At 46.4% G+C, this 20,067-nt stretch overlaps 2 protein-coding genes and 1 long non-coding RNA gene across 3 annotated transcripts; all 3 read right to left on the bottom strand.

Annotated features, from left to right (window-relative positions):
* Nucleotides 1-1,354: 1,354 nt before the first annotated feature.
* On the bottom strand, nucleotides 1,355-7,810 carry LOC135378177 (uncharacterized). The gene is made up of 2 exons (XR_010418295.1): nucleotides 7,215-7,810; nucleotides 1,355-3,747 (listed from the first exon to the last, which is right to left on the bottom strand). It is a non-coding gene; the product is annotated as an uncharacterized LOC135378177 (long non-coding RNA).
* An 809-nt stretch (nucleotides 7,811-8,619) lies between these two features.
* LOC135378175 (uncharacterized) lies at nucleotides 8,620-12,831 on the bottom strand. The gene is made up of 3 exons (XM_064611105.1): nucleotides 9,890-12,831; nucleotides 9,599-9,765; nucleotides 8,620-8,977 (listed from the first exon to the last, which is right to left on the bottom strand). Exons 1-3 carry the CDS (start codon nucleotides 10,046-10,048, stop codon nucleotides 8,758-8,760), a joined length of 546 nt encoding a protein of 181 aa, XP_064467175.1. The 5' UTR covers nucleotides 10,049-12,831; the 3' UTR covers nucleotides 8,620-8,757.
* Nucleotides 12,832-12,930: 99 nt separating this feature from the next.
* LOC135378174 (lysozyme-like) lies at nucleotides 12,931-17,287 on the bottom strand. The gene is made up of 6 exons (XM_064611104.1): nucleotides 17,150-17,287; nucleotides 16,231-16,372; nucleotides 15,414-15,505; nucleotides 14,201-14,264; nucleotides 13,433-13,508; nucleotides 12,931-13,095 (listed from the first exon to the last, which is right to left on the bottom strand). Exons 1-6 carry the CDS (start codon nucleotides 17,270-17,272, stop codon nucleotides 13,029-13,031), a joined length of 564 nt encoding a protein of 187 aa, XP_064467174.1. The 5' UTR covers nucleotides 17,273-17,287; the 3' UTR covers nucleotides 12,931-13,028.
* Between the last annotated feature and the right edge of the window lie 2,780 nt (nucleotides 17,288-20,067).

The following is a 20,067-nucleotide window of genomic DNA, read 5'->3' on the forward strand; positions in this document are numbered from 1 at the left end:
AAACTTGCAGTAGCCTCCTCATCAGATGACTTGTGACCTTCCATGATAGAAGCTACAGCTGGCTATCTCAAATCGAACAAGCCGTTACATTTGATGTCTCGACTGAACGGGAAAAAAACATATGTTGAAGCCATCGGTGAGTTAGGATAAATAAACACTTTCGGAATCCTTTGCGCTGCGCAGTTGGGGAAATAGGAGAGGATGAAAAAACTGCCTCTCATCCACTGATCTCGATCTCTTTATACACAGAGATCAGTGCTCTCATCAGACGATGTCGTTGCCCGCAGGTTTGAGCGTCTCCTACAAAGCTATTTCTTGGCGCATTGCGGTGATACCTTGCTCTGGCTTTAGACCACCTAGGGCACAAGAGGCTCCTGCATTGGCAGTGCTGTGTCGGTTTTTCTTTGTCTAAAAATGCGATACACAAAAAGGCGGTCTGCCACTAGTTGAGTGTAGCTTCTGCCCAGGCCGGGGCGCTAGCGGCGTCGAAACCCAGAGTCGAAACCGAAACAAATTCATGTCGGCCAGCGCCCATAGGCAGATGCTATTCACAACCATTGGCAGACCGCGGTGTATACGTCGGTAAAGCGCATAGGAAATGCATGAAGACGAAAGTTTGCGTGGTCGTATTTATTTTATTAGACAGTGTTTGGTAACCACGATTTTTTTTGTAGGTTCCTCCTGCATAAATTCTGTATTCCGAGGCAGCGGAAGTCTGTGCGTCAAGTAGGTATCGCGCCACGCGCGAAAATGTGACTGACGTTTTCACGACCTGACCTTTCTGACTTCTGACCTCCTGACTGACCTTTCAGTAGGTCGTGGACCTTTTAGAGCACCCACCCTGTACATTCAGCGAGCATAACACTGTCATGGACGCAAACGCTCAGAACAGCTTCAAATGATACCAATTAGTTTACATGTGAAGGCAGAAGCTGAATGTCTGTTTGGAAAATTCGATTTTGCCCCATGCGTGAGATTGGGCTCCGCGATATTGATTGGGCTCCGCGTATAGGGCCGGCAAAGAATTCACAGTGTAATCTATCGATCAAGTCCGAATTTTGATTTTTCTTCTGTGTGTAGTCTAAGGGACTATCTATGGCATATCAAACTTTCGAGGCAAGTTTTTGATATGTTTTTTTCTAGATAAAGGCTTCCGAAGTTCGTCACAGCACTGCCGACACAGCTGCCAACGCAGGGGCCTCTTGTGCCCTAGGTGGTCTAAAGCCAGAGCAAGATATCACCACACTGCGACAAGAAATAGATTTGTTGGGGACGCCCAAACCTGCGCGCGACGACATCGTCTTCGGAGAGGCAATTTTATCCTCCTCTCCTATTTCACGAACCGCGCAGCGCAGAAAATTCCGAAAGTGTTTATTTATCTTAACTCACCGATGACTTCAACATATATTTTCCCCCCGTTCATTCGAGATATCAAGTGTACCGGCTTGTTCGATTTGAGATGGAACTATAGCCAGCTTTCATTGCATTTTTAAAATATGTCATTGCCGATTGTTTTAAGTTGACACATGGATCCGGTTTGTCTTGAATTTGGAATGTGCGATAGAACTTGTGATGAGATCCCTCTTGGTTGGCTAGCCATGCCAGCCAACCGTACGTGACGACGAACGTAGGATTGTCCTGCCTTTGACTGCTGCACATTGCATCCGTACACGACAATCTTGGCTTTCGTGAAAGAGTATAAATCGCGGACATTGCGAAAAAAATAAAGCATTCGAAATGAGGTTGTGTCCCAAATCACATACAAAGTAATCTCAAGTGCATTACAAATTACCTCCCAGAATAATTCGATTTGTAATTAACTACAGTAATTGAATTACTTTACAGGTCTGATTCTTACGTTCATATAAGCTTCCTGCAGCGACAGACGCGGACAAGGAGGAGGAGGAGGAACTTGTACCAACTGAGTGCACTTTGTCCCTCTTCTGATTCTTATGCACAGCAAATGTAAATTTCTAAAAGGTAGTAGCTTTATAGGATGCACATATCATTTCCCTGAACACTCTATCAAACGACAGTTCATCAATGTGACTTAGCTTATTCACTAAATAAGCTAAGCTTATTTAGTAACTTTTTAGTTTAAGGCAAATAAATAAAGGCCTTTTTTGCAGCCATTTTTTTCTTGCCTTTGCAAATAAGCAAGCAATGATGCACAGTTTCGACTAGATTATCGACTTATTTAGTGACTCTAAATAAGCTTAGTTTATTTAGTGACTTACATCAGTCAATACCGGTCATGCCACAGCTCATAAAATCAATAGCATGCTCAACGATTTCTGTCCGTTTTTGCATACACATCAAATCAGCTTTCAAATCAAGGCATTTGAAATCGAGACACCTGTGATGTCCACAAGTATACAACAACACTGTACAAGTGTGAACACAACATTGGAAAGCACCTTCAAAAGCCTATGAAAACTATTAGTAAGCTGCAAATTTTTTGTCAGCCATGTTGAGACGCTGTGGTAGATGGCTCTATCCCAGCTCATCCCAGGACATGGAGGAAGAAAGAAATGGAGGCGCCCTACAGGTACTCGAAAGAAGGAAAAGTGTGGGGCAAGTCACATATGAACAGGGGGTGAGTTTTAGCCTTGCCTTTACATAAATATTGGGTGACTACACACACCTTAGTATACAGGGTGTCCACGCTAAGTGTGAACAGATTTTTTAAAAATATATCAATCACTTTTTCCGAGATGAAATCAATTGCAATATAGCATATGCTGAAGGGCACTCCCTAGGGGGGCATTAACAGACTCCTAAGGCAATGTCTTAATTAACTTTCAATAATTAACTTTTTAATTATAAAAGCTACGAAGTTGCTCCAATGAGGACATCTGATCTCTTCGGTCACCAGATACCAAAGCCGTTTTCAGAACAAAAATCCGTTCGATAGATCGTCCGCAAAAAATTCGTGAAGGAACGCCATTTTTTTCTTTCAGAGAGAGGAAGGCACGCTACCAGCATCAGAATGCACAAATTGTTCGGCGATGAATGAGATGGGAGAGAAAGGTGTGCAGTGTACGAGAAGGAAGGATTTGCTGTCCTCCACAGTCAGCGCAGAAGTACTCTCTAAGCCTTGTCTGTAGTCGCTTTGTGCAGACAACATTTAGTTTTTATGAAACTCTACCGGAAGAGCAGTTCCCATCCTCATCCTTTACTGGACTTACAAAAAGGGTATTTGAGGAAGATGTCAGAGCTGCAAAGACCGTAGCAAATCTGCCTTTTAACAAAATTTGTCCTCCTTTCTTTTGTCAACAAAATATCTTGCGTCTTTGTGTTCTCTCGGGATGTGAGTATGCCTCAGGAGGGTTCAACACCTAAAGAAGCATTGTGTCCTCAAGGTACTCTGTCCTGAAAGAAGATTTATGCAACCGATTCGTAAGCACTGCTTCCACTGAGGTCCCAGTAAGTCGTTTCTTTGTAGCTTCTGCCAATTCAAGTAAAACAGCCCCCCTGGAGAGGATGTTTTTCCCAGTCCTGCCTCACATGGGCCAGATACATCTTGCATATGTCTGTCACGAAAGGCAACGGTGACTTCGTACGAACTTAAGACACTCTGTGTTGACCTAACGTTGGCATGCAGACAACAGACTTTCCCACACACTTTGCAGGGAACAATTCCAACGTGGCAAGAGTCGAGGAGGTTGGTTGCCTCAGCAAATTCCTTGTAGTTTTCCGCTGGTCTGCCATCAATGTCTGTTTTGTTTATCATGTACTTGTGCACCACTGAAAAAGAATCGAAAGAAAGAATGAAATTTTGCAGTCGTTATATTGTTATGTATTGCCATGCTGTTTTTAGTACGAAATGTATTTGTTAAACAACTACTACGACAGAACACGCACTGTACATAGTGCGAAATTATGTGGCGTTGCACTGATAAACATCCCAGAAAAACGATATTTCTCGGTGTTGTAAGAGCGGGTTCGAATAAAAACATATTTCGTTCACTTACGTGTACCCTCTCTGTACCTTGAGCCATCGCCGTGTGTTGTCCACACGTTCCGTGTCAGCGCTTATATATACAGGGTGGGTGCAGATAAAGTAAACCCACAACGCCATCGTGAACGAATGTGGGACTACTTTATCTGCACCCACCCTGTACATGCCGTACGTCCGTGGCGATGAAGGATGACGAAGCTTGCGATAACGCGCACGCGAAATGCTACGAGGGGTGTTCAAGTCAAACCGGGACTTTCTGTCTTCTGAGTGTACAAATGGCTCGCGCTACTTCTTTTTCGTCATTTTCACACGCGGCAGGCCTCCGCGTTCACCACGTGGTGGTCCAAAGTTTGTGCGAAACAGAAGACACGTGCTGGACAAGATGGCCGACAACGAGGTGAGCGCGCACATCACACAGCGAATTGTCATGAAGTTTCTCGTGAATGAAGGCGTAAAGTCATCTGAAATTCACAGAAGTCTTCAGACTCAGTATGGCCACGATACACTTAGCCGCAGCAAAGCGTCTCAGTGGTGCAAACGGTTCCGAGACGGCTTAACATCAGTGCAGGACGATCCCGGCCGCGGGGCGGCTCAGAGCCCAGTGTCAGAGTTCCTGAGAACATCCAATTAAGTTGTGGAGCGCCGGATCCTCAGGGACCGACGGATAACATGTCTCGAACTGGCTCAAAAGACGGACCTTTCTGTGGGAACGTTGAACACTATCATTCACGAACACCTCCAGTTTCGGAAAGTTAGTGCCCGTTGGGTCCAGAGGCAGCTCTCCGTGTTTGAGAAGACGGGAAATCTCCCAAGAGCTAAGGTACCGTTTCGACATGAAAAACAGCCGCTCCTTGACCGGATCATCACGTGCGAGGAAACGTGGGTGCACCATTTCACTCCTGAGTCTAAACGCGCATCAAAACAGTTGAAGCATCTGGGCTCGCCTGCTCCCAAGAAGTTCCGAAGCACCCCGTCTGCGGGTGAGGTCATGGTCACGGTTTTCTGGGACAAGGCTGGCGTTGTTCATGTTGACTTTCTGCCCAGTGGTACCACCATCAATAGTGCATATTACTGCCAGGTTCTCGGGGATGTGCATAAGGTGCTGAAGCAAAAGCGGCCGGGCCTCATCACCAAAGAAGTCCTCCTCCTACAGGACAATGCACGCCCGCATAACGCGCATCTCACGACACGCACCTTACAGGAACTTGGCTGGGGGTTTCTTCCACATCCCCCTTACAGTCCAGGCCTCGCCCCCAGCGATTTCCATCCCTTCGGGCCACTGAAGGCGTTCCTTGGGGGCCGCCACTTCAGCTGTGACGATGAGGTCGAGAATGCTGTCCGATCATGGCTGGTACGAGCCGGTAAGGATTTCTACGTTGCTGGCATCCAAGCCCTCGTGAAACGCTGGGACAAGTGCATTAGTGCAGCTGGAAATTACGTTGAAAAATAAAACTAATTTCTCGATCGCCTGTAAGTTCATTTTACTTTCGCGAAAAATGAAAAGTCTCGGTTTGACTTGAACACCCCTCGTACGATGCTAGCTACCATAATGCTACCACGCCTGCGATCGCGAGGCGGAGACGCCGTTCGACAGTCAGCCCGGTAGCACAGTCGGTAACGTGCTGGCTGGCTGAGCTCACGATCGCGGGTTCGATTCCGGCCGACGGCGGTAGCAATGTGGGGAAGGTAAACATTGCTTCCGGCACCGTATGTCGGAGATTTCCGGCACACGTCAAATTATGGTGGTCCAAATTTCCGCAGGCCTACCCTGCGGCACGTGCCACATGCGCAGACAAACCTTACATGTAACATCGCGGTACCAATAATACTGAAGGCCGGCAATGGCGGAAGATCACGTGACCTCAATATTGCGGCGCCCAGATATTTTTTTGGAGAAAACAGCCTGGTCTTGACTCACACTCGGCATGTTAGGATTTTTGCTTTATTCGTCTCGCTTTGTCTTGCGATTTATTCTCAAATGCAAATTCAATGGTTCTTTGCATAAAGAATCCCGTCTCTCCAACATGAGGATGTGAACATGTTTCGGGTCAATCAGATTTGGGTAGCACCCCGATTCGTCCAAATGTTTTTTTCGTCCAAGTACTCAGTACGTCCGAAAAAAAAATTGGACGTAGTGGGCATTGGACGAACTGAACCAGAGGGGGAAAAACTTGCCCAAACCGTCCAAACGTTTGTTTCATCCGAAAAGGGAGGGGGACCCCCGAATGCGAGTGAACAAATGCTTCGTTAACGATTGAAGATGGGATTTAAACATTCCCACCGAAAGATGCCATGCCATACACCGAGTAAAACGAAAAACAAATGCTCAGCCTACTCCGTTAATTTGTTGTTGTCTTTCTCTCTCTCTCTCTTTTTTTTCGTTTGAACAACTGAACTAACTTATAGTTAGCATGGTCCAGCAAGTGGGACATGCGCTGCATGTATGGATTGATGACATGAGCAAACTGCTCTGTTACGTCTCTGAAGGGTGCTTCGAGCATCATTTCCCCTGAGCTCAGACTTGTACACGTTACTAAAAAAAGTAATTGATTACCGTTACCGTTACCTTGTACGAAAAAGTAATTTTTTACCGTTACAAATTACTTGCCGGAAAAAGTAATGAAGTAACGCCTTGAAAAGTAACGCGTTACTTTGCCAATTACTTTCGATATCTGAGAAAACGATATAAAAAGAGATAGAGAAAAATATATAAGAAAAATATATCAACAACAAAAAAAAAAGGAAACTGAGCAAAAACGAAGCGAAACGAAGCAAAAACGAAGTCAGCAGTGAAGCAAAATTTATTTCCTAAGAGCAGTGTTCAACTTTAGTACACATGAATGGGGAGAGGACAGTGGACTCAAAAATACACTACACGTGCGGAACACTGTGGCAATTGACCTCGGGGTCCTCGGGTAAGTAATTGTTGCGGGAAAAGTCCTAGAGATAAGGCAGCTGCCTTGCACCGAACTTGCAGAGGGCAGTTGGTTTTTGTCTTCTCGCGGCGGTGAATCATCCCATATATGTGTGCGTGTGCGTCGTCCCGAACAATGTGGATTCTTTAGTTTCCAAGTAATCGATTACTTGGTAACTGGTTACTGAAAATTGTAATTGAATTACTCAAAAAATTACTGGGCCCCAAAAGTAATCGATTACGTTACAAATTACTCAAAAAAGTAATTGATTACTAGTAACGCAATTACCCGTTACCCGTTACGTACAAGTCTGCCTGAGCTGTATCTTCCGTACGCACATGAGAAGGAAGAGGAGCCTCTTGCAGCACCGCGTTGTTCTCCACGAAATTGCGTCGTCTCCTGCTTGGCGAAGCCCCGTTCAGCAGCTGCCGAATGCGTACTTGCAAATGGCGGTAAGAAGCATGAATACACAGAGAGCAAGCGAGGAATTATATATGCTGTATTCTATTAATTATCATGATGATGTTCCCGGATTGTGCGAATTTGTTGCTTACCCGGTTAGCATTGTGTATGCTTGACTGACATTCGACGAGGAACTTCGAAATCGTCATGTGGGGTTGGCTCTTGAATTTCATGCGCAGCGAATTATGCAACCCTTCGGCGTGATTGTTTGTGCGGAGATCGTCCTCATCCGCAAAATAATTCCAGAGATGAACGTTGGTAAGCCACTGCCGCTCGAAGTAGTCTACGTAGAGGCAAGGGGCCGCTTCCATCCTGGGGTCTTCTTACCGTGGTCTCGTTGGCTTCAGAGAAAATCTCCAGGGTGGCCCAACAAGTCCCAGCGGAAGCACACTGAGTGCGGCACACCTGTGCAGCCAAGCTCGGACGCCGTCGAACCCTTGAGCACCATAAGCTCCATTGCCGGAATAGAGGCTCTGCATTGAGCATAACATATCTCCTTACTTTTACGAGCACGTTCTCACGACACACACACAAACACAAAAATAATAGTAAAGTCACGTCATCCGTTGAAATTACGTGCCCGTTGTCGCTTCCGACACATGACAGGATATTTTTTTCTCTTCTTCTCTTGGCAAAAGTGGGCGCAGAGAATTTCAACACAAATAACAGCCATGCACATATTGTGTATACACCCAAACATACTTCGACACAAGCTCAAAATAGAGACCGAAACTGTGAAGAATATTGAGTCGTGAATTTTCCGTTCCTCTGCGAGAAGAGTGGTTACACTGATTAGACAAACTCACTTCATATTGGTTCAAAGTATCTGAGAGGCATGTAATGTCTGGAATTTACACAGCATAACACAGAATACCGGAAGTAATCATACGAGTGGTTACCTTGAGGCCAAGCTCGCCAAGCTTTCTTTGAAGACACTGGCCGAAGTGGAAAAGTCAGCCTTTTGTTGTCGATTGTGGGAAGACTGAATGAAATGCGCGCGTGGCGGCTTGCTCAAAATCAAAGTGACCGATTCCTGTTGACACTGCTCCCACTGTACCGTGCCTGTGAATGATGGATCGCGGTAAATAAATCGCTTACATGTATCATGCGTGAGAGCAAGCAAAATAAGAAAAATGTCACTTTGCTCAAGTGCTAACGAAAGATTAGTCCGGTAGCACGGGGCATAGTTAAAGCATAATTTTATTAGCAGAGAATGTTCTGACATAGTCGTCTATAAGTGCATACATACCTCCTCTCGAGTGCGTCCTTAACAGCCTGGAAGAAAGCTGTATATGTCGTAGCAGCGTTATCAGGCAGAAGTCCCACCACGAGCGGAACGGCTTCGCCACGTACGAAACCGTGAACAGAATAGAGTTCAGCGAACATCGCCGGTTTGTAGGAGAAGGTCCCATCACACACTTAGTGGTGGGAAGCGTGTAACGTGTCCAGGTCCAGATCCGATGAGATGGCCAAAAAGGGTGGAACCGAACGCTGCAGTATCATGTACGATCCTGGTGCTCCCGACCGCGAGACCTCCGACATCTTCGTGAGCCCTTCCCACGTTTCCGCAGGATCTCCAATTCCATGGAGAACAGGGTACCTCCAATTTAACTGCATTTGGTACGTCGAACGAACCGAGCTGTCAAAAACAGAGATTACAAGAAAAAAAATTAGTGAACGGCACGGGGAGCGTCTACCATCTACTATACAGTGTGTCCCAAGATAACCTGACCAGACTGTCTTACGAATAGAACGATAAACGAAAACCTAAGACGATCTTTGTGATACTTGAATTAGAAACAGGTGCAATTCATAGTGTAGCACCTGTTTCTAACTCAAGTACCACAATGATCGCCTCAGACTTCCGTTTACCGCTCTACTTGTAAAACGGTCTGGTCAGGTTACCTTGACTTGAATTGAATTGAATTTATTATTCTTTTCTGCTCCTGTACATGTACATAGGTTCTTAGCTGGATTGCGAGGACTAGCCTGATACCTTGGGACACACTGAAAAGGAATCCTGTAATACGTGTATACCCCCCCCCCCCCCCCACTCCCGAATTATAGGGAGAGGAAAGGCTAACACTGACTGTTCGCCACAGCCGCGGGTCCTAAATTTGTACTACAGCTTGCTGCAGGATTAACGACCGCCCGGGGTAGTGCCCAAGCCAGCGCGCAGCCACCCACCCGGCGGCCTTTCGTTGCTCTTAACCGAACAAGGCCGTCCACCGAATAACACTGAAGATAGCAGCTCACATACCGGAACATGGGAAGATGCCTCTCGATGTCTGCACGTCTATCTCGGGGGACATGTACGTGCTGGTCAACAAATTTTTGCAGGAGAACATTGTAGGTTTCCCGTGGCCTGTTGTCCGTTCCCTGGAATATCTCCTCCCTGGTGGTTCTTTCGAAGTGTTTCGCCGATACCTGGAACACGTGCGCATGGTATAGATGGGATACGTCAAACACTATACAAGAAAACAACTTAGGTGCAATACAACAACGGGGCCATGATGGTGTAAAATAGTTATCTGAAGAAATAGATACCAACCTTTGCTTCAGCCTGGGACTCTGGACTGCAAATGTGATGACAATCTTCTGGGCTACCGTAGACAACGCCGGCTTTGACTTTGGGGTGGGGAAGGTTGACTTTGAGGTTCCTTTCGGTAACGGCATCCGCCGCACACATAGTATGCTGTACGTTCGCCATCTCGTGCAGTGTAGTTCGAGTAGAATACGTACTCGTACATCACGCGTTCATTTGCATGGCTGCAAACTAGCAAAAGCGGCTTCCCTATCGAGGTCTTGGACCATTGATACCCCTGGAGTTCTGCCATCGCGTCAGAATCGACTCCACCTGAGTACAGTCTAGCACGGACCGCGCAGAGTAGATGTTTTAAGTACGTGGTTGGCGGACCACGAAAATTACCCGTATGACCAAGTCCAAGCCTAATTCTTAAGGAACACGTCGTTTGTGAAAAGGACGTTGATCTTTTGCACACGGTACTAAGGTCGATGCACATTGGAAACAGCGACGCAAGGCAAGTTTCCTTTCAAATCCCTAGATGTTTCCAGGAAAGATCACTGACATTGGGAAAACGAGAAAGCGAGATCCGGACGCATACCGGCCTATCACTCTATTGGCACGCGACCACAAAATCATAGTCAAGGCACTTCTTTTGCGTGTTTCGCTGCACTTAGACAAGGCGCTACACCCATACCAGACGTATTCTGTCCCTGGCAAGTCGTCAGACCTCCACAGGATAGCGCTACGTGATGCCATCCATTGAATAATGTCTTCACGCACAGCAGCAGTTGTGGCTTTCTCTTTGAGGCGCTCCGTGCGTCGGAGCACCCGGTCTGCGCATTAGTACAGTATTTTCTAGGATACGCCGCCAGGTGGTTCCTAGAGAGCCTCGAGCATCGCCCCAGAGCGGAATACAGCCTTATTTTAGCCCTTGTGTAGCTGTTGTGCGGCGCTTGCGTGTCCAGTGCCCAGGTGAAGACATTTCCTTGTGAAGCGTCTGTGATTTCTACGCCGCCTTCAAGGAAATGCGACTGGGTCCCGCAAGGCCAGCAGCGCCAACGAAATTCGCATGGCGGCGTATCGTTACAGGCTGGCTTGATGCACGGCGCGCTAGTCTCCATTGGAAGCTGGCCCATGGTGTCCTTTCTCTGCGTGAACATTTGCACTTCGGATATGTCGCACGGACACTTGTCCGTCTTGTGGCATGTCTGAGACTGCAGAACTTTGTTCTTTTTTTTTCTTTTTGCGATGCCGTATTCCGCTTTTACTGTGGAGTAGGGTGGTGCTAATATTTAGGCTCCTAACTGTCGACTGGGCCACCGCAGGGTACCTGGAGCCGTTGCCGGGCGTACGCGCAGAACGGAAGCAATTATCATTGCTGATCTCCGGAAATCAACTTCCAAATATGGATTCGCCGGTGTCGGTTGGCCTTCGGTGGCCCTGATGTTGGAAGCGTGGCTATTTTCCAGGCAGTGAGAGCCGGACTGCGTGCACATATCATCCGTGAGCAGTCATTATTCGGGTCTCTGGAGTGCTCTCGCCGCTGGCTTACAGCAACTCGGCTCTTTGATCGTGATCAAGGTGAGTGGCATATCAGGTTCTAGTAAGCCGACTAGGACTGTACTGGCCCGTAGCGACTCTTCCGGAGTTTCAGGATTGTTCGCATATGGTATGGCACGTACAAAAAGCAATCTCCCTTTGGAGCGTTTTTATCTGGTATGTAAGATAGAGTCTGTATAAAAGGGGCTACCTCCATAGGTAGCTCTCTTGTTTGATGACAATACACACACAATACCCGAAATTTTCGAATAATTAAAAATGATACCCATCTGTCAACTATTCGCAATAGTGCGTTCGCACGAACCTGTTCCTCCGGTGATGTCCACGGGCGGCACAGAACGCAAAAAGCGGTGCCATGACAAGAGAGCGCTCATCAGGTCATTTTAAGTCAACGAAAAAAGACAGCGGAATTCGGAACGTCGTGTGTCAACACCCCGACTTTGGCGCTGTGTGATAAGGAACTGGCTTTATAGTGAATTCAGCTGATTGTTTTCGTGCAGAAAAAGTTGCACTGGCTCGAGCGTGCATGTCTCATGGGCGCTTCAACCCAACATGCGTTGCGCACTCGCGTTTCATTGGTCCTTCGGTTCGCACTTCGTTCGTTTTTGACTTGACAGAAGGAGTGCGAGAGAGAAAGGAGAGGGTCGCCTACTGGAATGAAAGTCTGGAGCCTCGCCAAGGTGGTTGCGTACTCTATTCCCTCTGTATCTCGTTGCGTTTGGCACGAAATGCAGCCCCGGACAATTCACGAACTTTTAGAAACAAACAAACAAGCAAACAAAAGTCTTTCCCCTAACGTGCATCATACCTTTACAGGAAAATATCGGCATCATGATGGAAAACCAAATCAAGAGGGAGAGAGGGAAAAAAGCCGTCAAGCTTAATTGATAAACTCCTTGAGCAGCTCCACACATCCTTTCACATCCTGTCCGAGCGCCGCCGACGCCGAATTACTAATATTTAGCATGCATATCGATATCTATATCGATGTAGTATCAATATTTTTATGGTAAATATCGGTACTTTAAAAGTATCGATAACATCGGAGACATAAAATATCGATAATATCGATAACAATATCGATATCGTTCCATCCCTATATAGACTCCTACCACCAGTCCCACTCCTACTCGCTACCACCTCCTCAAGCTCAAGGAAATGATACCGTCCACATCGGTACACCAGCATGATTGCATTTTAATGCTCTGCTCAACACTCTCCTTGTTATATTGCGAATGCTGTCTCTGTGTAGATATCCTTCCCTGTGCTCTGTTTCGCATTCGTACAAGATGCATGTCTACAATCAACACGTTCTTCTTGTTTTGTCGTTAATGTGGTTTTTCCTTGTGTGTGCGCGCGCGATCTCTCTTTTACCTATCGTCCAAGAAGTGGAGCAGCAAGCCTTGTGATGCCCCCCAGTTCCGCATTTTGTAAATAAAACGCTATTTCTTAACTCCTCCCAGATGGATACAGGAAACGTGCAATGATTGTAGCCTGAACATAAGTGTTGCTGTTCACATCATTTATATTTGCAATTGTAGGTACCGCTACAATGCACCCAAGATAAGAAGCTTCACAGAGGCATCCAAGAGTGTGGAAGTGGTTAAATCTTGCAACCTGCAACGTATCCGCTTAGGTTCTTGCCGCGGCACCTGTTTTTCCATGCAACCCTGCAAAGCACAAGTGTGTGTTTCAGTCATGGATGTTCCCTCGACGTGTCCCCGTATACTCTCAGCGTAGCGTTGTGTATCACCATCGAAGGACATCGCAGCCGTTATTATTTTTATCATGCAACAAGGCTTCCTAAAAGCAACCAACAATAGCGGCCTTCCGTTATCAGTATTCGCTGAACAATACGAGTTGTTAACGTATTTAAAAAAGACGCGCACTAAGGCTCTGAAGCAGTTTTGTGGGCATACCCACACCCTGCTATAGACACTCCCGTTAAAGGAAGGTATTCTACGGGTACTCATGGATGAGCGATGAAGTATGTATGGGAGCACTTACCAAGCACTGAAACCGTGCCTGCCGTAAATCTTGCGAATGCATTTAGCATCGTCTGCGAGGTTGTCATCTCTCAATGCTGCGTTATGAGAACGTACGTTAGTGAAATGTTGGTTTAAACAGAAATATCTGACACCTTAAAACAGAAATAGTGAATTATATAGGGTCAGGATGAGCGTGATCACGGGGGGGGGACCTGTCTCGATGCCTCGTCCTCTCTAAATACATCCGCTATACATGTTTTGCGCGTTTGTATAACCAGTCTGACTCTGGCCTAATGAAGCGCTTTCAACATCCTTTCAAGCGAAGTTTTTGAGAAAAACGTGTGTTATCGTGACTTACACTTCTTGAAAATAGGGTTCTTCAGAATAGAGAACGCGAAATTACGCGCGATAGATTATGTTGTTGTTAGAGGAAATGTTCGATCAAAAAAAGGAAAAAAGAAACAAATGCAATGCGAGTTACAGTGGCATCAGATCAATGACAGCGACAGAGCTGTTGATTTGTCCGTGGCGTCTCCTTGGAAGTGAAGCCACACGCGCATCGCTAGACCCTCTTCATCAAAGTCGATGAGTTAGGATGGCGGTGGCTCCGGCGTTTACCATTCCCTCGGAGACACCGAAGTTGCATGTCATACGTCGTCACGTCTGTTAAACTCGTTTCTCCGCTTGACCTCGCTGGGCTTTCGGCGATGCGACGTACAGAACAGGATCTTTACGAAATTGAGCCCCACACAGCTGTCGCTGTAAAAAGCAAAACAAGTTTACGTACCAGCACAATTGATCCCGCAGTCATTGTGTGGTCCAGGAGGGCTGCACCAGTAGCGGTCGTTGATCTGTTGGAGATTTCATTAGCTCACCTTTCTAAAGCTACGGCTAAAGCTACGGCAAAGCGCATTATCCTAATCCAGCTGATGACAGCAATGGTGTTTCCCTTTCATTTGTATCGTTCGAGCCTATTATTTTTCTTGGCAACGAGCTGCATTAAAATGTTGGACGCAGTCGATGTGTGTCAGCAACTCTGAAGATAAGTGGAGAAAGGTTCATAGATGTTTGCTATTGTTGAGCCACCGGGTAGTTTGCACTACTTGCAAACAATGAAAAGTGATCGCGACAACAGTACCAAGCCAGAGGTGAGACAGGAACTGAAGCACAGCTATATGCGTCGTATATATACGTCATACATGCTGCGCATCGAGGTGTCTGACATCGTTTTGGGTTACTTGATGCAACGAGGCTCGTGAAGTGGGCTGCTTTACTACCCGTTTGAATTTGTTTACCGGCGCAGCGAGGGTACCTACGCACCTGTCATACTCACAAAACTTGTTCCTCTAACAGCAGACCTCAGTTCTGCATCATTTCTTTCGAGTCATTTTAAAGAGCAAGGAAATGACATTTTACAGTAATTCATCGAGCAGTCTATGAAAAGCGAGCTTGAGCTGAGTTTGCAAAAACGGCCTGGCAAATGAGTCATGTGTAGAGCGGCGTGACTTAGAGGCGCAGCACCATCTGCTGCAGTGACGTAAGAAGTACAGTGTGACGTAGGAGAAGCCTACCGAGCAGCCGTGAGCGACCCACTAGATCGGCACTCGCTTCGGGTCCCGCCGCGTCACGGAGTGAGGCGAACAACCGAACATCACATTCTTTTATGGGCTTTCTGGAGGAGTTGAGGGGTGTTTAGAGCGCGTCCTGATCAAGCACTTCTTTCGAGCTACGGGTCAGCTAATAAATAATAACCGTGCGGAATCGGGTTTAACCCGAATTCGCAGATTTAATGCAATTTCTGATAACCCAGAATTTCAAGGCGATCACGTACTGAGGAAGGTCCTACGTCTTACAGTGTCCTAGCAACTGATAACAACCAAGTGCGACAAGGACAGTTAACATGCGCTCCTCTTTTAACCAACCAGCGTAGCTGTAGTATAGTTGTCGTGCTGTGCTTGCGAGTTTTCACAAGCTGTTTTTACAATGTGCGGACTACTAACCTGAAATAAGCCATGGTCCCGGCTTCCGTCGTAGTTGGGTCTGCCAAGTGCAGCAGTGTTAAAGCTGCTTTCATGTTGAGCGATGCACACCCCTGCGACAGGTTTTAACACAATTGGACAGGGAATGCTACAAGAAGCGTGCGTGAAAGTTTTACTAACCGCGAACCTTTTCAAGTATAACATTGTATTTTCCAGCTTAGTTTGAGTTCTACTGCCCTCACTTCAGATTCAATGCCAACAAACACATCGTCAGCGCCGGAAAGGGCTGGTCAGGGCAGAATGGTACCGTTATCACCCCTGATTCCATGTCGAGAGCAGGGTGGGAGCGTGACCATTATCATAAATACAAGGCGTCCTAACTGGGAATGCGCCTGCCATATTACTACACCAAAAGGGAGATAGATGACTGTGATTTTTTGAAATTCTGTGTTAGCGCCGCGAAGCAACTGTGGCCGGCATACAGACGTGGACAAATGAAGAGAGGACAGCAGGAAGGAGTGGGGGGGGGGGACATGTGGGTTAGTGTGCGTCCTGGACCGACTTCAGGGGTAACTGTGGTAACCGACATTCGTCTGGAAAGTGTGCAGGAAAAGCCAGGGAAAACCTCAGCTGAAGTAGAAGCGTGTTATGCCACCAACACCATTGTCTGTTGTAAACGATGAAACTCAGATAAGGCTCTGTTGAAAAGAAATAGTTATAGGGGACACCTCAAAAGGATTGGACAAAACGATTTGGCACATCTTCAGCTTAAACAACCGGCGAAAGTTCTCAATGAAAATAAGCAAACGGTTTGTGGTCCGTGAGGAGCGAGACTTACAGTCGGCAATTTCATGCTTGGGAAAATTGTACTTCCAGCGCAGCTCGCTGGCAAGAGCGCATCTGTCGTAAATCTTGCCATCAACGACAAGTGCCGCTGCAAAAACGGTGACCAGAAACGCGAGCGTTCCTCTTCCTAGCATCTGAAAGCAACAGTAAATATACACGACGATACAGTAAGTGTTTCTTGCATTATCGTGCAACGCATATTCAATGCGAATGTCACGTGATTCGTCTATTCTGAGCAGCATGAGATGAAAGGAAACAATGGATAAGGTTTTTCTTTTTCTTTTTTCATGTAACCGGAGGTACAAAGTGTGGATGTGTGATACCACGAAACTTCATATTTGTGTGATATATGATTACTGTATCAGGCCCTTTAAAAACGTTACTGCAGAATGGTCTCTTAGCTGGCTAAGTATGTACACGAAAACGTCGTTCCACCGCATGAGGAGAGAACTGTGCTGTGTGAGACACCGCTGAGTATCATTCGTGGCTTGATGTCGCGAGACAACGATGATCATGAGAGACACCACCGTTCGCGCGGCACTAAAATAAAATAAAAAGACGTATGTCGAACGATTCAAACAAAAAAAAAAAAACAAAAAAAAAACGAAAACGAAAACAAAACAAGAACAGAACACTTTCTGATCACATAAAAGTGCAGTCGAGGGAAAAAATTGCCGGCCCTCTACGCGGACATTTTTTTGAATTATAGATTAATGTCGTAACTGCCGCCAACTTTAGAAATATGTAACATGTTTTTGAGGACTGCAGAAGAACAAACATACAGCGGGATACGAATGAAAGAAGACCTTGTGTCAATCACACGTTGCCTCTACGTAGTCCTCTTGGGAGGATATAGGCACGATTCGACACCTTGCCACTCCATGTCATGTCATGGAGAAGAGATAACATACCTTGCTGGATGCCCCTTCTTTTGGAGATGGATGGAAGAGTCTGACAACATTCTTTGAGGCATCGTTTATATGTAATGAGGGAAATAGGTGAATGTCACGTGATTCGTCTATTCTGAGCAGCATGAGATGAAAGGAAACAATGGATAAGGTTTCTCTTTTTCTTTTTTCGTGTAACCGGAGGTACAAAGTGTGGATGTGTGATACCACGAAACTTCATGTTTCTCTGTATTTTCCAACGACGAGCACCTGACAAACATGGAAGGCAAACATGACATAGAGATTGCATTCATTTTCGGGTTTCCCCGAGTGATATTATTATGAACAACGCAAGCTCAAGGAAATGATATCATCCACATGATATTATCAATCTCGTTAACTCGTTTAGAGGGTAATATGGGCATAAACATTATTCGGCGTGTGAGTGAATTTGTGCTAGCAGCATTATGATAAACCTGAGCGATGGGCAATGTTACATACAGTACAAACATACAGCAGCTCAAAAGTCCTGTATGTAACTTTGCCCATCGCTCAGGTTTATCATCATGGAGTTAGTCCACCAGTTTGCCTGCGTTTATGACAGTCTCTTTGTACTAGCAGACACATTCAGTGCTGTGTGAGCACAGCATTCGGAAAGCACGTGTCACACGTCGAGTGTTTCCTCGCTTGCTGCACAAAAGGTTTCTGCTTATTTCAGTTTCCGTTGTAGCTGCTGTAAACCCCGTGTTATCGAAAGCGTACGACATATAGTAGTTGACAATTGTGTGCCGTGGGTTGTCGTTAGCTCCGTTTTCTTTTTTCCACCAAAAATGGTTTCAGAGCGGTTACAAAAGTTTATCCATACGCTAAAAAACAAGAAATCGCTAATCTGCACCGCCGAAAGCAAAAATACATAGAGCAAAACGTCTGAGAGCGGTAGCTTAAGATTCGATAAATTGCCAAGAGAAGTCTCAGATGGAGAGAGAGAGAGAGAGAGAGCTCTTCATATTTTGCCATAAGAGGTGGGTCTGGGAGATTAGTTGGACTGACATTCTGTTGGAGGCTTGCACGTTATGGTGCCCCATTTGGGCTAGTCCCACACAGTTCTACCAACTAATCTACATTCATCCATTAGCCTGACCAAACTTTTCTAGCAATCACGTTACGCCCACGCTATTCCTGATGACTGGAAGATCAGGAAGATGGTTCCATTATACAAACCCGGTAATAAAGACTTAGCGTATCAACTCATACCCCTTACTAGCGTTCCTTGCAAAGCTTTAGAATACCTACCGTGCTTACATCTCGCTAATTTCCTTCAATCTAACTTTTTTTTTTACGCGCTCAGTACGAGTTTTGTAAATTATTGTCATGCGAAACGCAGTTACTCTCTTTCATTCACAAGCTTCGTCTTATATTAGACCGTCGGCCATGTACAGACGGCATCTTTCTTGACTTTTCAAACGATGAACGACAAGAGTGCGCCATAGACTAAATAAACTAAATTTGGGTGGTTCTTTAACGTGCATCGAAATCTCAGCACACGGCAGCCCGTAACGTCCCCGCGGAAGACGGAGTGTCTAAGCAATTTGTACCCTTGCCATAAAGCTTCAGCGTCCTAGGCCACGTTCAAACCCGCAACCTTGGGATCAGTAGGCGGACACACTACCAAGTGATCCACCGAGACCGTATGTACGTTACAGCCACGGTGGTTCCAGCTAACAACCACGACTCTTCACTCAGTCCGGTCCATTCAGGTGCGGCTCAAGGATCTGTCCAGTTAGTCCTCTTCTTTTGAATATACGTACATTAATCATAACTTAATTTTGGCTCCCGTAACATCCATTTATTTGCCTACGACTGCGTTATTATTCGCGGAATTAAATGCGACAATGAGGCGATTATAGTGCAAAGTGATCTAACAGCAATTTCCAATTTATGTAATGACAGGCCAATTGAATGGCGGCTCCATAATTTGCATTTTAATCGATCAATCAATAACGTTACTCTCATGTAAAGCGGGAACCGCATACGACGCTTTCTCGACGCAAAAACGCCGAGCTTTGAGGTCGTGACGTCACCTCCGATGGAGAAACGTCGAGCCCACCCGCGAACGGCGTTTTCTCGACGCAGCCTAGAAGCGATAACGCGCTTGACTGATTGGTTCCCCATTAGAATCCAATACCAGTCACGAAGGTCGAGTGCCAGACTTGTCTGGTTGCCAGCATGGCACAGTCTGGCATGGGCATGCATGATTATAAGCTCCGTGACACGATGACGACTTGGAAGAATGCTTGACAACGTCAGCGTCCTGAAGATAGTCGAGGTCCAAAACAGGCCGGAGTAGGCAAATGCTTGAAGAAGGCACGTTCAGTATGTTACACTAGGCTGACACACCTTACGTGTAAATCTACTCCAAATGCCTGTAAGTGCGAGGATCCTCTTTATTCTGTTTTGAGGGCGGCAACTTCCTCGCAAAGAGGCAATCACGACCAGCCATTCAGCGCCGTTTGCAGCTAGCCTTAAATGTCCATCTGTACCTCACGCGACTTGGGATAGACCTTTCGCCCGAAAAGTGCGTCAAGCTCCCATTCACCCGCAAGTCTATGAGACATTTCGCCTGTACGTTCCCATCGCTTCCTTGGTGTGGTCATAGACTCAGACCTGCGCTGGGCTCGCCACATTAAGCACCTTGAAACCAAAGTGCAGCGATGGCTTCCTGCAATTCAACATCTTTCTGGCTTCGAATGGGGCTGTGATCAGCGCTCCCTTCTAGCCGTTCACGCGGCTTTGGTGAGGGCGACTATACTTTACAGCCTTTCAATCTTGCACAGGATCTCCACAACGTCATTAAATACCCTTCGGACACTGTTTGCCCGATGCCTTCGTCGCTGCCTTGGCGTTGGCGTTCCAAGCATGGCTGAAACACGGCAAGTCCTGGC

Source organism: Ornithodoros turicata, chromosome 1, assembly GCF_037126465.1.
Source record: "Ornithodoros turicata isolate Travis chromosome 1, ASM3712646v1, whole genome shotgun sequence".
In the NCBI taxonomy this organism is placed as follows: domain Eukaryota; kingdom Metazoa; phylum Arthropoda; class Arachnida; order Ixodida; family Argasidae; genus Ornithodoros; species Ornithodoros turicata.